The following is a 14,214-nucleotide window of genomic DNA, read 5'->3' as shown; positions in this document are numbered from 1 at the left end:
CACACTATAGTTTTCCTTTCCTCCCGAGGCACAAGTATTCTGTCTTATTCCGACTGATTTTAAGACCTCTATCTTCCAGTGCTTTCCTCCGGTGTTCTAGTTTAAGTTCAAGTTGTTCTCTATTAGTGCTGCATAGTACGATGTCATCTGCAAAAAGCATGCACCAAGGAACTGGTTCTCTAAGGCTTTCAGAGAGAACATCCATTATCAGATCAAAGATGTAGGGACTCAGTGCAGATTGTTGATGGAGACCAACTTCAACTGGTATAGTTTCCGTTAGCCCTACACTGCTTCTAACTTGCGTCTTTGCCCCATGGTACATATCCTGAATGATGCGCACATACTTCTTGGCGGGGCACACAATCATAAGCCTTCTCTAGATCAATGAACACCATATGTAATTCTTTCTTCTTTTCTCTGTGTCTTTCCATAAGCTGTCTTAGAGAAAAAATGGCATCTATGGTTCCTTTCCCTGGCATAAATCCAAACTGTACTTCTCCTATTATTGTTTCCTGCCTAAGCCTACTTTCAATGACTTTTTCCCAGATCTTCATAGTGTGCGAGATGAGTTTTATTCCTCTGTAATTTGCACAATCCTGAATGTCCCCATTTTCTTTAAAAATGGAAATTATGGTACTCTTTCACCATTCATTGGGCATTATTTTCTCTTAGAATATTTGTTGGAAAAGGTTTAGCAACATATCTATTCCCTCTTCTCCCAGGCATTTCCAGGCCTCTACAGGAATTTCATCAGAGCCTGTTGCTTTTCCACTTTTCATTTTCTTCGTAGCAGTTACAACCTCTATCCTGCATATGTCAGTTGTTACAATATAATTTGGAATACCATCTTCAAACACTAGCCATTCATTCTCCTCATTAAGCACCTTTTTAAAATACTCCTCCCATCTCTTCTTAATTAGGTTCTCATCTTGAATTACCATTCCTTGTTCATTCTTCATTTGCTTGATGTGTGTAAGATCTTTTGATGCTCTGTCCCATGCCTTCAATTCTGAAGAGCTTTGCCTTGCCCTCTTTGGTCTCTAAATTTTTGCAGACTTCATTCCATGCCATTGCCTTTGCTCTCCCAACAGCTCTTTTCGTAGTTTTACTTGCTTATCTGTAGTGTTCTCTATCTTCTGCCATTCCAGATTCTTCCCAGGTTTTCTTGGCTTGTTTTTTCATCTTGATCACATTCTGGACCTCATCGTTCCACCACCATGTTTCTTTATCAAGTGGAGCGCCTTTCCCAGATGTCATACCCAGAACTTCCATACCAACTTTCCTAATAGCTTCAGCGTTTACTGTCCACCATTTCTGAACACCTTTCACTAACTGTGTTTCTTGGATCACCTTTTCCTTGAATCCACTTCCCAAAATTGGATCATTTAACCTCCGCCATTTGATCCCTGGAGTCATTTTCCTTTTCTTCATCCCTGTGCACTAGCACTCTGTGTTGTGGAGCCACGTCTTCCCCTAGTATGACTTTGCAGTTCTTTACCTCCTTCAGGTGCATTTCGGCTTTCCCGTCCTCTACTTTTGTATGTCCATAGATGCCTCTCGCTTTTCTGGAAGAAGGTGTTACAAATCGCCAGATCTGAAGCCAAGGCAAAATTTAAACACTCTCTCACCGTCTTCATTTTTTGTATCAAATCCCCAACCTCCATGCACTCTTAATGCTTCTCCTTCCATACTGATTTCCACATGAACATTCAGATCTCCACCCAAGAATACTTTTTAATTTGCTGGTATGCTAGAAAGTTCTTCTTCCAAGTCTCTCCAAAAACCATCTTTTCTTCCTCTTCATAACCAACTTGTGGAGCATAAGCAGTTATAACTGTGAATTCATCCCCAAGGCACAGCTTCACACACATTATTCTATCATTTCTTCTGTTTACACTGACCAGGCAGGTTGCAAAAGTCATTTGAAAGGATAATTCCAACACCATTTCTACCTGCACTGTTTCCTCCACTGTACAGCAACTTTTTTTTTGCAAGTTGCTTTACATCGCACCGACACAGATAGGTCTTATGGCGACGATGGGACAGGAAAGGTCTAGGAATGGGAAGGAAGCAGCCGTGGCCTTAACTAAGGTACAGCCCCAGCATTTGCCTGTTGTGAAAATGGGAAACCACGGAAAACCATCTTCAGGGCTGCCGACAGTGGGGTTCGAACCCACTATCTCCCGAATACTGGATACTGGCCGCACTTAACCGACTGCAGCTATCGAGCTTCATGTACAGCAACTTAAAACCCTAGCCAAGCACTCTTGCTTTATTACACTTGCACCTAATTTCTTGAACACACAGAATTCCAATCCTTCTCCTCATCATTAGATCCACAACCTCTCTACCCTTCCCCGTCATAGATCCAAAATTCAGGGTTCCAATTCTCACTTGAACTTGCCTCTGTAGCCAGGCCCGCCCATGACCCAGTATCCTTTGCTCATTTCCCACAAGGGGCAGGCAGAATCCTTGCGCGTCACTTCTGGGGCACGCCCTAGCAGTTTCAGAGTCTAATCTGGTACAACTTGTCATATTTGTGTGGTTTTGGCTATTTAGTTTTAAAGCCGGATGCCCTTCCTGTCGCCAACCCAGTTCCAACTTTCCGGGGATAAATCAGGTAACCTCTGTGTCCTAGGCAATGCCGTGAAGAACATACAATGTGCCTGTCTTTTTCATGGTTTCCATGGCAGTCTCAGCAAATCAATTAATATGGCTGACACTTTAGGTAAGATTGTAAACGTGATATCAAGTGCCTTTCTTTGGACTGTCATCTATGGATCAAAATAAATTTACAGGAATGCCAGGGAATACATATGAAGGATTGTCAAAAATAAAGACATATCTGTTTCATAACACTGTTGATAGCCTACAATATGTTAGCTTTTTACCTGCCAGTTCAAAAGTTTTATGAGACAGAATCTTGTAAAATGTAATGACAATTTTGTAAACTTGTAAGCTTTTATTAAACATAAAATTGTCAATATGTAAACCTGCCAGACTACTTCCCGTCACCTATAAAATATTAACTTTTATGAAATAGGGCCTTGGTAAGCACCCACGAGGAGGAAGTTTGCGAAAACATTCCTTGAGAATGCAAGGTTATGGAGCTATGAAGAGGCCAAACATACTGAAAGCACCAAACTAAGTTGAAGAGATTCACAAGACTGAAATCACCCAATGACGACATCTAATTTTGTAGTTATTCGTTCAACAGTCAAAATAAATACTACCCGTGCTCAAGATTACCTCAAGATAAATTCTGGAGCTCTCGTTATCTTACTATAGCTAAAAATCCTCAGAGAGGCAGAATTGCATTAGAAAACGTCAAACCTCTTCCGTACCTGGAAGAAAATGCTGACAAAAGTTAGGAAGAAAATTATTTTATGGCTTTTGTGTAGTGTATTTCATTAATGGTACATTCTGAAATTATCATTTACATTACATAGTGTTACATAGTGTTGTGAGATGCCTTTGCTGGCGGGACCTAGTGTTTACACTGCACTAAGTCTTCTGGTATAGGCTAGAGCAATTTTGTTACTTTCATTGATCTGTCTCTGTCTTGTCCTTGGCTTTGACAATATGAAAGTGACTGAGGTATGAGCGATGCTAGTAATGCCATTCCTTACGCAGCCAGTCCCTGCTATGAATGATGTGAAACTGTTGCTCATAGGGTTGGTTGGTGCATGCATTTCAGTGGGCTTGGCAGACTGATATGTAATAGCAACTTCTGGCTCGGTGAGGAAAGATACGGGAAACTACCTCACTCCTCATTTCCCTAGTACGCCTCTTCAGTGATGCCTAGGTCATCTATGACAGCTCATGGCGGAACTGTTGAGGATCCAACCAGCCTTCGGGCTGATGACTAAACATACACAGTGTTGTGAGAGAACTTAATATTTTAATAAAATTCTGAATTTTTTAAATTATAAAAACATCAAATTGGGCCTTTTAAAATGAAGTATACTGATTCTGACCAATAACAACTAATGAATTCAACAGTGTTAATAGCAAAGAATCAAACATGTCAAAAAAGTGCAGCACAATATATCACTGTGCAAACTTGGAATTTGGATTTACTTGACACCGCGATGGAACAAACCACCACCTTAATTATTTACTGAATGGACCATCTCTCTCAATACGGTGTAATAGTATTTTGTTTTCTTCTGAAGAGATATTTACATTATATGCAAACAATGACCTTCAACAATGTACCTTGTGTTAATGCGGGGCATTTCCACTGTGCAGTACTGTACTTGATGACTGCGCACTTCCACTTGGCGGAGTGAAAGAGAAGCGAAGCTCGTAGTTGCTAGTGGGGAGTGAAGGAGACAAGATGGCTTGGCTACCAAACTGTTTGCTAAGATCATTAGGATCAAGGACAACTACAAGGAAGTAGGTTCTGACCTCGGATAATGTAAAGTTGACTCCAGCAGCAAGTTTTAATAGTTAAGGATACCGAGCGATGTGAGTTTCAAATTTGTGCACTAACAGACTATATGTAAATAAAGTACCAAGTAAGTTTAATACAAAGTTACACTATCATCAAAAGAAAGACAGTATCGTCTGAACTACTATCTGTTATGTGCGTGGATTAATTTTAATTCTTCAGAGAACATCCATTTAACTTGAGTGTCATTATATTCTCTCCAGGACTTTGTTCTTGAATCAGTCTGTAGTGGTTCACTTTGTAAGATATATGCAATCACAATCATAGACTCGTGTGTTCTATGAATCAAGTGCTGAATATATTTTCAACCTAAAAGGGAATAACATTTTACATCTGGGAACTGTTCTTCTCTGTCTGAAAGTATTTAAATTAAAATGTAACTCAGTCTGAATGTACTGAATCCGTAATATTCTTAGGAGCAAGATACTAATGTGATAGTCTCATTTAATTTAACCCCTCAGCGCCGACCTCTATATAAGGTATAGACCCCCTTTTTTTCCGTAGCCGCCGACCTCTATACGTGGTATAGACCCATACATGGTTTCCCATTTACGGCTATAGCGCGAAGAGTTTTGGTGTTATGGATATGCAAATTATTTTGTTTCCAAGAAGACATTTTCGGGTTTATCCGTGTTCTAAATAAGAATTGAAAATCGTTAAAGTGTAGTTGCTTTTGCACGGATAAGTATTTGTCAATTATGTCTGAGCATCAATCCCTACTTTTTTAATAGTCCGTTTGCTTCATTCTTTCCCACAGAATAAAATAAAGAAATGATGATCTGAGAAGTTTGTCTTTTCGTGTGATGTTCTTTGCTCTAATTTTGTATTAAGAGTGCGGTTTATTTATTATATTTGTCTTTATTTCTCAGCTTGTAGTCTTTTCGTAACTCTCCACGAGTGCTCTGTGTAGGCATCAGTTAGTGCTGCTTTCTGTCATACGACACGAGAAGCAGTTGTGCATGGTATATATCTCGTTTGAAAGACGATGTATCGACCTTTTAATCTGAAATATGTATCGAGTTGGTTTGATTCGTCATAAATGTTATTCCCCTCATTCAGTTTCGTCCTGCCGCTTTCGGCCCTGCTGCAGCTTCATCAGCTTGTGTGACGCACTGCGCTCAATGGCTAGCTCCTGCTGAGAGTAACGTGCTTGAAATATTGTATAATTCAAATGAAATTTTAGTCGGAAGTAGTAGTGGCAGTATTAGCAGCAGTGATAATGAAATAGATGATGGGGCTGTGGCCGATGCAGTGGTAAATGATGAGAGTGACGATGAGGAGGAACCAGTACTTGGAAATTTCGTGTACCAGACTATAGATACGCATACAGGTCAAAGGGAAGTTTTCAACAGTGAATTATGATTCCTAGATTCTCCAATAATATTCAGACAAGTCACAGAGACAAACATTGAGCAGTTATCTTATCAGTTTCAGCTGATGGAAGGTTTGTTTACGTAGTACAAAATACGCTTCTCGAGTGGGAAACGAAATATTCAAGGCCGGCGCGCATCAGATAATACAGTTCCAAGGTTGCAGGAAATACGTTTTATCAGGAAATTAGCACCCAAGAGTGAGAAATACAAACCTCAGGGACGTTGTATCGCGTGTTCAAAACACGGTGAAAAGAAGACATCAGTGTACTGCTGCCAGGAGTGTGCCTTGGCTCTGCCTCGAAGAGTGCTTCGAACTCTATCAGACGGAACTAAATTACTAAGGAAATGTGAAACAATTATGTAATTATCTTCATGTACATAGTTCTACCATAAGGAATTCCAAATTTCGTGAATATCGGGCTACTCTTATGCTAGTAGTAACGCTTTAAGTGAATCAATGTATTTCAGTCGCGCGTAGTTGAAATCTCATCCGGCCGCGGGGTAGGAAGCTCTTTAAACGGCTGCGACGCTGAGGGGTTAAAGACACCATATAACTAGGTGCTTCTTTTTTACAATTTGGTTTACGTCGCACCAACACAGATATGATCTTATGGTGAGATGGGATAGGAAAGGCCTAGGAATGGGAAGGAAGCGGCCGTGGCCTTAACGTACAGTCCCAGCATTTGCCTGGTATGAAACTGGAAAACCACGGAAAACTATTTTCAGGGCTGCCAACAGTGGGGTTCGAATCCACTATCGCCCCGATGAGAGCTCACAGCTGCACGCCCCTAACCGCACGGCCAACTCGCCCAGTACTGGGTGCTTCTGCATCTGATAGATACATAAGTGCTCTGGTACGTAAAGACAACAACGAGAGGAGTGAAAAAACACTGGCTGGTAATCATGCTTATTTTGCAAATAAGGAACTAGAGGGAGTATATTTTAAGAGTTCATTGTGGAGAACCACGGTATAGGAGTGCATAGAAGCGGTAAAAGTGTCCGCAATGGCAAGTGGATGTAGTCCTCTCAAAGAAGCAGCTATATACTTGTTCACAATAAATAAATAAATAAATAAATAAACAAATAAATAAATAAATAAATAAATAAATAAATAAATAAATAAATAAATAAATAAATAAATAAATAAATAAATAAATAAATAAATAAACAAACAAACTAGTAAATAAAACAGAACTCACCAGTATTTACAGATGATGTTGAAAGTGATCTTCCTGAGCTGCGATGCAAGATTTACATCTTGTAATGAGATTTTGAAACACACTTTGGAGTTCATGGACACTGATGATTTTTAATTCCTCTGCAGTTTGAGGATTATTCCCGTAAACTTTTCCTTTGAGATTTTCCCATAGAAAAAAATGACAGGTGCTTAAATCAAGCGAATGAGGGGGCCAAAAGCCTTTGCTGATGAACTGATCATCATCGAACACTTCCTGCAACCGCCGCAAAGAGCTACATGCCTTATGAGCCGTTGCACCATCCTGCTGGATATAGTCGTACTTTCTTCTTCAGTCAGTTCAGCACAAACTGGTTCGAGAATGTTGTGAATATAACGGTCAGAAGTAATTGTGTCCTGAAAGAATATCGGACCAATAATTCGTTGGGCACTAATAAGCGCACGATGCACCCGCTTTCACGTTGTGCAGAGGTCTAGGCTGTAAAATATGTGGGTTCTCTGTATCTCAGATCCTATCATTCTGTGAACTGACATACCTACTGAAATGAAACCATCCTCCGTCATTCATAAGGGAAGTTCAGATCCATGATATCATTCATTAGCCAATTGCAAAATCTTATTTTTGCAATGAAATCTGTGGGCTGTATGTTCTGGACTGAATAAGTCTGATAAGACTCTAAATGTAATCAATCTGTTGCATTACGTGCTGACGAATGTGAAATACCTGTTTCCTGAGCTACTCTCCTAAGCAACTTATGTGGACTGACTTGCAGTCTAGCTGTATCTAACCTCTAATGTCAGAGCTGTTCTCCTTTGCTGTTTTTTCTTATTAGATGATGATGCAAGTAACATTTTGATGGTACTGTAGAACCGGAAAAGTGCCTACAGAATTTTCGATGGCACCTTTTAACTGGATTCTTCTTCTTGTGCAAATAACACTCGATCAAAAATATCCTTTGCCCCATAGTGTACTTAACCAAATTTCTATAGAACACTTTTCCGCCTTGTCAATACTTTACATGTGTTGTTATAGTTAATTACCGTACATGTTTTGAGAGCTAACTACTCTCTTCTTCAGCGGTGCCAAAACATCAATTCATCTTTGGACTTATATATATTTTTACCAATGTACTATCAACAGAACAATTATATATCAATCTTGAAATTGTTAAAATATTTCTTTGTGTTTCAACTTTTACTTACTATGTCATTTATTACATACTTTAAAATATAAATTTTCAAATCATAAATGAATAAAATCTATTAAATTAGTCACTATATGCTAATTTTTTTAATCTGCTCTGCTCTTGAAACTTACGTCCTTATTTACATCTAAAAAAGAAATAAAATATTTCTTTGTGTCTAAATTTGCCTTTACATTGTCATTTAGTAAAACACTTTAAAACAGAATAATTAATAATAATTAATTATTAATTAATAATTAATAATAATCTATTAAGTTAGTCACTATGTTGAACTTAAAAAATATTTTCTGCTCACTTCTTGAAAATTTCTCCCTTAAGTCCTAAAAAAAGAAAACATTATATTTAAATTTATAATCTATAATTCCATTACCATATTTATTCCAATAACTGTCACTTACTGCTATATTTCTGAGGCCACACATAAATCTGAATTTCCTCCTCTTAATCCCGTCCGACCATGCTAGCCATTTTAAACGTCCAATTCCTTTGAAATTAACAGCCATCAAACCAACTTTAGAGACATTTTTGTGAAAAAGACGACAACTCAGATGACAGGGGAATTTTATTTCACTTACCGGTACTTCAGTTTCAACTAAATTTATCCACAAATTAAAGTTGACATAACACTGGTCTGAACCAAACAATATGTCCTCCGTACTGCCAATGACCTCACGGGGTGAGCTGCTACTATGCTGCCGGTTAAGTAATGACCATACTAGGCATTTTAACCATCAAATTCCTTTAAATAAACAACCTACAAACTTTTAGCGACAGATTTTATGAAAAGAACGACATCTCAGATGATTAGAGAATTTTATTTTCATACTTCAGTTTCAACTGGTTACCATATTTATCCACGAACGAAACATTATTATACTAGTCTGCATCAAACAAACATGTTCTTGCTCTTTGCTTGCTGTCAATGACGTTATGAGCCGCGCTGCTACTTGTCGCTATGCTGCCGGTTACGTAATGTAGGGGCGGGAGGGGGAACGTGTCAACAACCGGAACTATTTCTTTCGCTCTCTGTTTCTCTCCTTCTTCCTTGTATAAATGTGTGTTAATCTGTACATCATATTTACTTCATTCAGTGGTTCATTTAAATTACTTTCATTACTGCTTCTCTGGTCAATATATATACTTATTTCCCTAGAGCGTCCATTAATTTTCCTTTCGTTGTCGTGTGCAGTATTTCCATATCTTTATCTATTTCCGTAAAATTATGATTGTATTCATCCATGGGTTCACCCATTTCTGAGAACCTTTTGTGTCTTACTGCATTCAAGTGCTCCTTTTATCTCGTCTCCAAACTCCTCCCCAACTGACCAATATATTTATTTCTACAACTTTGGCACTTGATGCAATATACTCTTGATTTATTGAATCTACTGGACCTATTAACTTTATGCAAATTAAACAAAATTCTCTTATTATTGTTGTTGTTTGTCTTCAACGCAATGTCAATGCCCTTTTTGCTAAAGCTGTTTTTTATTCCGTATGAGTGTCTGTTGTGGATAGACTTTGTTCACTTTGAAAGTGAATCAGATATGGTTGAAAGATTTCTTTAGTTAACTTTCTTCCGTCCATTCTTTTCAGATTACCGTAAAATCGTGCCCGTCTTTTTCTGATTGTGTCGGCAATTTTCTCTATTTTGCTGTAGACTTCCTTGTTGGATCTCTTTTGATGGATTCCATTTCTGTACTTTGATCCCAAGATTCCTCTCACAATTTTGCGTTCTCTTTTCTCCAGTTCTTCAAGGAGTCCTTTGTTGGCATTTAGAGACAGGGTTTCGGCTGCATATAGAACTACTGGCTTCAGAACTGTTTCATAGTGACGTATCTTGGTGTTTTAGAAAAGGCATTTTTGTTGTAGATTGTGCGGGACGTTTGGTAGGCTATTTCCAGTTTGCGTACTCGCTCCTGAAGTGCTTCTTTGTCCAGTCCATTTTTCATGATGATCTCACCCAGATATTTGAATTTGTCTACTCGGGTGATGTCCCCGTATATTGTATGGAGTTTTGGTAGAGCCTCTTTGATGTTAGTCATTACTTCTGTTTCCTCAAACGATATCTGCAAACCAGTTTGATCAGCAATTTCCTTTAAAATTTCAACTTGAGCTCTAGCAGTTTCTATGTCATTTGAGAGAACAGCAATATCATCGGCAAATGCTAAGCAGTCTGTTGCGATCCCCTTGGATTTGGTTCCTATTCTCAATGGACTGTAGTTGGTTTCCTGTAATCTCACCCGCCAGGTTCTGATGATCTTTTCAAAAACACAGTTGAAGAGTATCGGGGATAGCCCATCCCCTTGTCGGACTCCTGTTTTGATGTCAAAGGAATGCGAGACACATCTGTGGAACTTCACCTTGGATTTTGTATTGGTCAGGGTGGCTCTAATTAACACCAGCAGTTTCAAATCAACTCCAAATTCATGTAAGATGTTTAGCAGGACTTCCCGGTCAATGGAGTCGTACGCTTTCTTAAAGTCCACAAAGATAGACACATACTGCTTGGAGCTTAGTGTACAATATCTGATGATCATTTTGAGATTTTGGATCTGTTCAGCTGTTGAGCGACCTTTTCTGAACCCTCCTTGGTATTCACCTATTTGATGTTCGACTTGTGCTTCCAAACGCTCCAGGATGGCAAGTGATAGAATTTTGTAAGTCACGGGTAGCAAAGACATTCCTCTGTAGTTGTTGATGTTCTTCATGCTGCCTTTTTTGTGTAATGGATGGATCAAAGCTATTTTTCAATCTTCGGGTAGGGTCTCCTTGTTCCAAATTTCTTCTATTTGCTTTTGCAAGAGATCAAGTGATTCCTCTGGAGCATATTTCCATAGTTCTGCTACCGAGTCTTCCCCCGGCGCTTTGTTATTTTTGAGACGGGCAATGTGGCGCTTGATTTCATCTCTGTCGGGTGGTCTGGAATCTGCGTACCTGAGTAAGGGTTCCTTGGTCTCAATGGCGCTTTGCGCTTTAGAGCAATTAAGTAAATTCTTGAAGTAATCTGCCAGAATGCTGCAATTTTCTTCATTTGACTTCGCCAGTGTGCCGTCCTTTCGCTCAAAGCATAGAGATGGTGGTTTGTAGCCAGTGAGTTTGCGTTTGAAGGTTCTGTAGTACTCTCTGCTTTCATTCTTCCTAAAGTTTTGTTCTATCTTTTCAATGAGAGATTTTTCGTATTTACATTTCTCAGTTCTGAACACCCTAGCTGCTTGGGCACGTTGGGTTTTGTAGGTTTCCCAATCATTTTCTGATTTCGTAGAGTAGTACTGTTTCCACGCATTGCGTCTTTCCTGGAGGACTGATTCGCAGGTACTATTCCACCAGGCATGCTTTTTGCTTCTCTTGATTTCTGCAACGTCTTTGGCGGCCTCAACAAGGAGACTTTTGGCGTTGTTAAAGTCACAGTCATTTGGTCTAGTCTTCTCCTGGAACTCCTTGACCCTTTGCCGAAGTTTATCATTGTCGAAGCGTGTGATCTGTTTGGTTGTCTTCCTTGTGTTTGCGGGAATTGGTTTGAATTTGATAAGAGACATATAATGATCTGAGGCCACATTGATGTCTTTCTTTACCTTGTCATTCATAATCTCAGGGCTGTTTCTCCTGGAGATTGCAACATGATCAATTTGGAACTCTCCGAGAGCTTGGACGGGAGAACGCCAAGTCATTTGCTTTCTGGGTAGATGGCGAAAGTGGGTCGACATGACCTGCAGGTTGTGATTTTCGCAAATGGACACCAGTCTTTTGCCGTTGGGATTGGTTCTTTTGTGAGCAGGGTAATTTCCGATAACTTTCTTGTACTTCTGTTCACGGCCTAGTTGGGCATTGAAGTCACCCAAAAGAAGCTTGACATGGTGTTTTTGGGGATTTTGTGTAATTTTTCATCCAGTAGGTCCCAGAAATTATCAACTTCGTCTGGATCAGACTTGTTCTTATCGTTTGTAGGAGCATGTGCGTTAACTAGGGCGTAGGTTTTGTTTGCGCATTTAATTGTGAGTATAGACAATCTGTCATTCACAGGTTCGAAATTTGCAACCGATTTAAGGATCTTGGTTCTAACAGCAAGCGCGGTTCCAAGCATCACAGCTCCATTGAGGATTTCTCTTTGTGCTTTGCTCTTGAAAAATCGGTAGCCTTCGGATTCAAAAATCTCTTCATCTGGGTACCTTGTTTCTTGTAGGGCCATTATGGATATCTGATTTTCGTGAAGAGCTTTGGTAAGGGTTTTCAGCTTGCCAGTTTGTGTAAGTGAATTTATGTTGAAAGTTGCTAGAAAGGTTTTAGATTTTGGCCCGAGTTTTTGACTCTTCGGGGTACACCGAGGCGCTCCGACTCATCTCTTGCATGATGTCGAGTCTCCCCCAGAATCCGAACAAGTCTCGTGCGCCGTGGCGTTCACGACGAGGGATTTATCCGAAGATTTACCCCCTGGGATATGTTTCTTGAAATGTTGTGCCATCATGCTTTTTGACTTGACTTTGCTTTGGACGGGTACCCATCCTTTTACAACTAGGGTTGTTAGCCCTAGAGGTTGCCTCAAGATGTTTTCTGGCTTCTGGTCATTTACCAGTCTTCGCCGTAACCCTGGCAAGGGACCATTTTTTTTTTTCACGGTGGTATTTTATTTCACTACTACCCTCTGACTCTGCTGGCAGCAGAGCCAGCGAGCTTCCCCAATTTCAATGGGACACGCCCGATTGAGGTGACCGGTAAATCCCCACACGGGTTATTATTATTATACTGAAAATACTGTACAAGCACTTTCAGATCTATGTACAAGTAGTTGATAGCCTAATTTGAGAGAGCATACTACATACAAAATTTTTTTGCGACCACCCACTGACAAGAAATTTGCTTTACCCACTGATACCTCCTTTGAATTATATGACCATCTGATCAATTACATACTGACATAAAAACCTGAGGGTTCACACCCTGTCAGGACATGCACTACGATTTGTATCAATGTTAAGCTAAAACAGAATTTAATTCTAGAGCAACAATTTCAATATTAATATTATTATTTTTTCTAACATGCAAAAGAATGTTAGAGTTAGAACAAACCATGTGCCGTCAAATGTGACATTCATTTCATCTGCACATTCTTCAAGTGCTTTCTTGATGGTCTTCACATAAAGTATGCCAGGTTGATTCAAAGGCATCCCTTGTAAGAAGACAGTATTATAAGGATCCCTTCCAACCAACTGGCGTACAGCATCCTTCTCATCAACTTGGCCACCTTGTGCTCCACGGACAAAGTAGTTTGGGTAGAAAGCTCCAGCAATCACAATCTAACAAAACAATACAATTTGTTAAAACACAGAAAATATATATTCATATTACTCAATAGCAAATATCTACCCATGCAGCTTCAGAACAAAATAATACACAAATAAACAAACCAACCAACCTTATTTTCTTACATAGACCATGTTTCACCCTCAAATCTTAACAGGCTTATTCAAAAGAATAGGCACAAACTTGTACATTTAGTACTTAAGTGTACTGCCATTACAGTAAGTGTGTGGGACCGAAGATCAACTCAGTAGCAATAATAACCTGGTGAACTGTGAACTTTATACTGGAAATTGGGAAAAGTAATCATTTCCTTTAATTGCAGAGGAAATCATAAATGAATTAAATACAATTTTTTTTAAAAGCACCTGATACATTGACCTATTATTTAGAACACAAATTAGAAAAGACAGAGCAAGGTCCATTAAATCCGATTTTCAGAATAACATGCCCGAAGTAGTTACTGTTCATTGGAATGGAAAATTGTTACCTGCTCTGGACGTAAGAAGTTCTAAAGAAAAACGCCTACCACTTATTATTTCATATGACGAGGAAGAACAACTTCTTGCTGTGCCGAAGTTAGACAACTCTTCCGGCAAAGAGCAAGCGAAAGCAGTGTCAAATGCTCCTCATGACTGGAACCTGGATGATAAGGTACAAATAATGTGCTGTGATACAACAATATCTAAT

At 39.3% G+C, this 14,214-nt stretch overlaps 1 protein-coding gene across 1 annotated transcript in view; it reads right to left on the bottom strand.

Annotated features, from left to right (window-relative positions):
- The window catches only part of spn-E (spindle E), a 323,333-nt gene that overhangs the window by 165,963 nt on the left and 143,156 nt on the right, over positions 1–14,214 (bottom strand). The window contains exon 14 of the mRNA XM_067157868.2: positions 13,294–13,520. Coding sequence (XP_067013969.2) covers positions 13,294–13,520 — 227 coding nt within the window. The remainder of the gene's footprint in view (positions 1–13,293; positions 13,521–14,214) is intronic.

This window comes from Anabrus simplex, chromosome 1 (genome assembly GCF_040414725.1).
Source record: "Anabrus simplex isolate iqAnaSimp1 chromosome 1, ASM4041472v1, whole genome shotgun sequence".
Classification (NCBI taxonomy): Eukaryota; Metazoa; Arthropoda; class Insecta; order Orthoptera; family Tettigoniidae; genus Anabrus; species Anabrus simplex.
The sequence above is the reverse complement of the archived record's forward strand: the minus strand, read 5'-3'. Positions and strand labels throughout refer to the sequence as shown.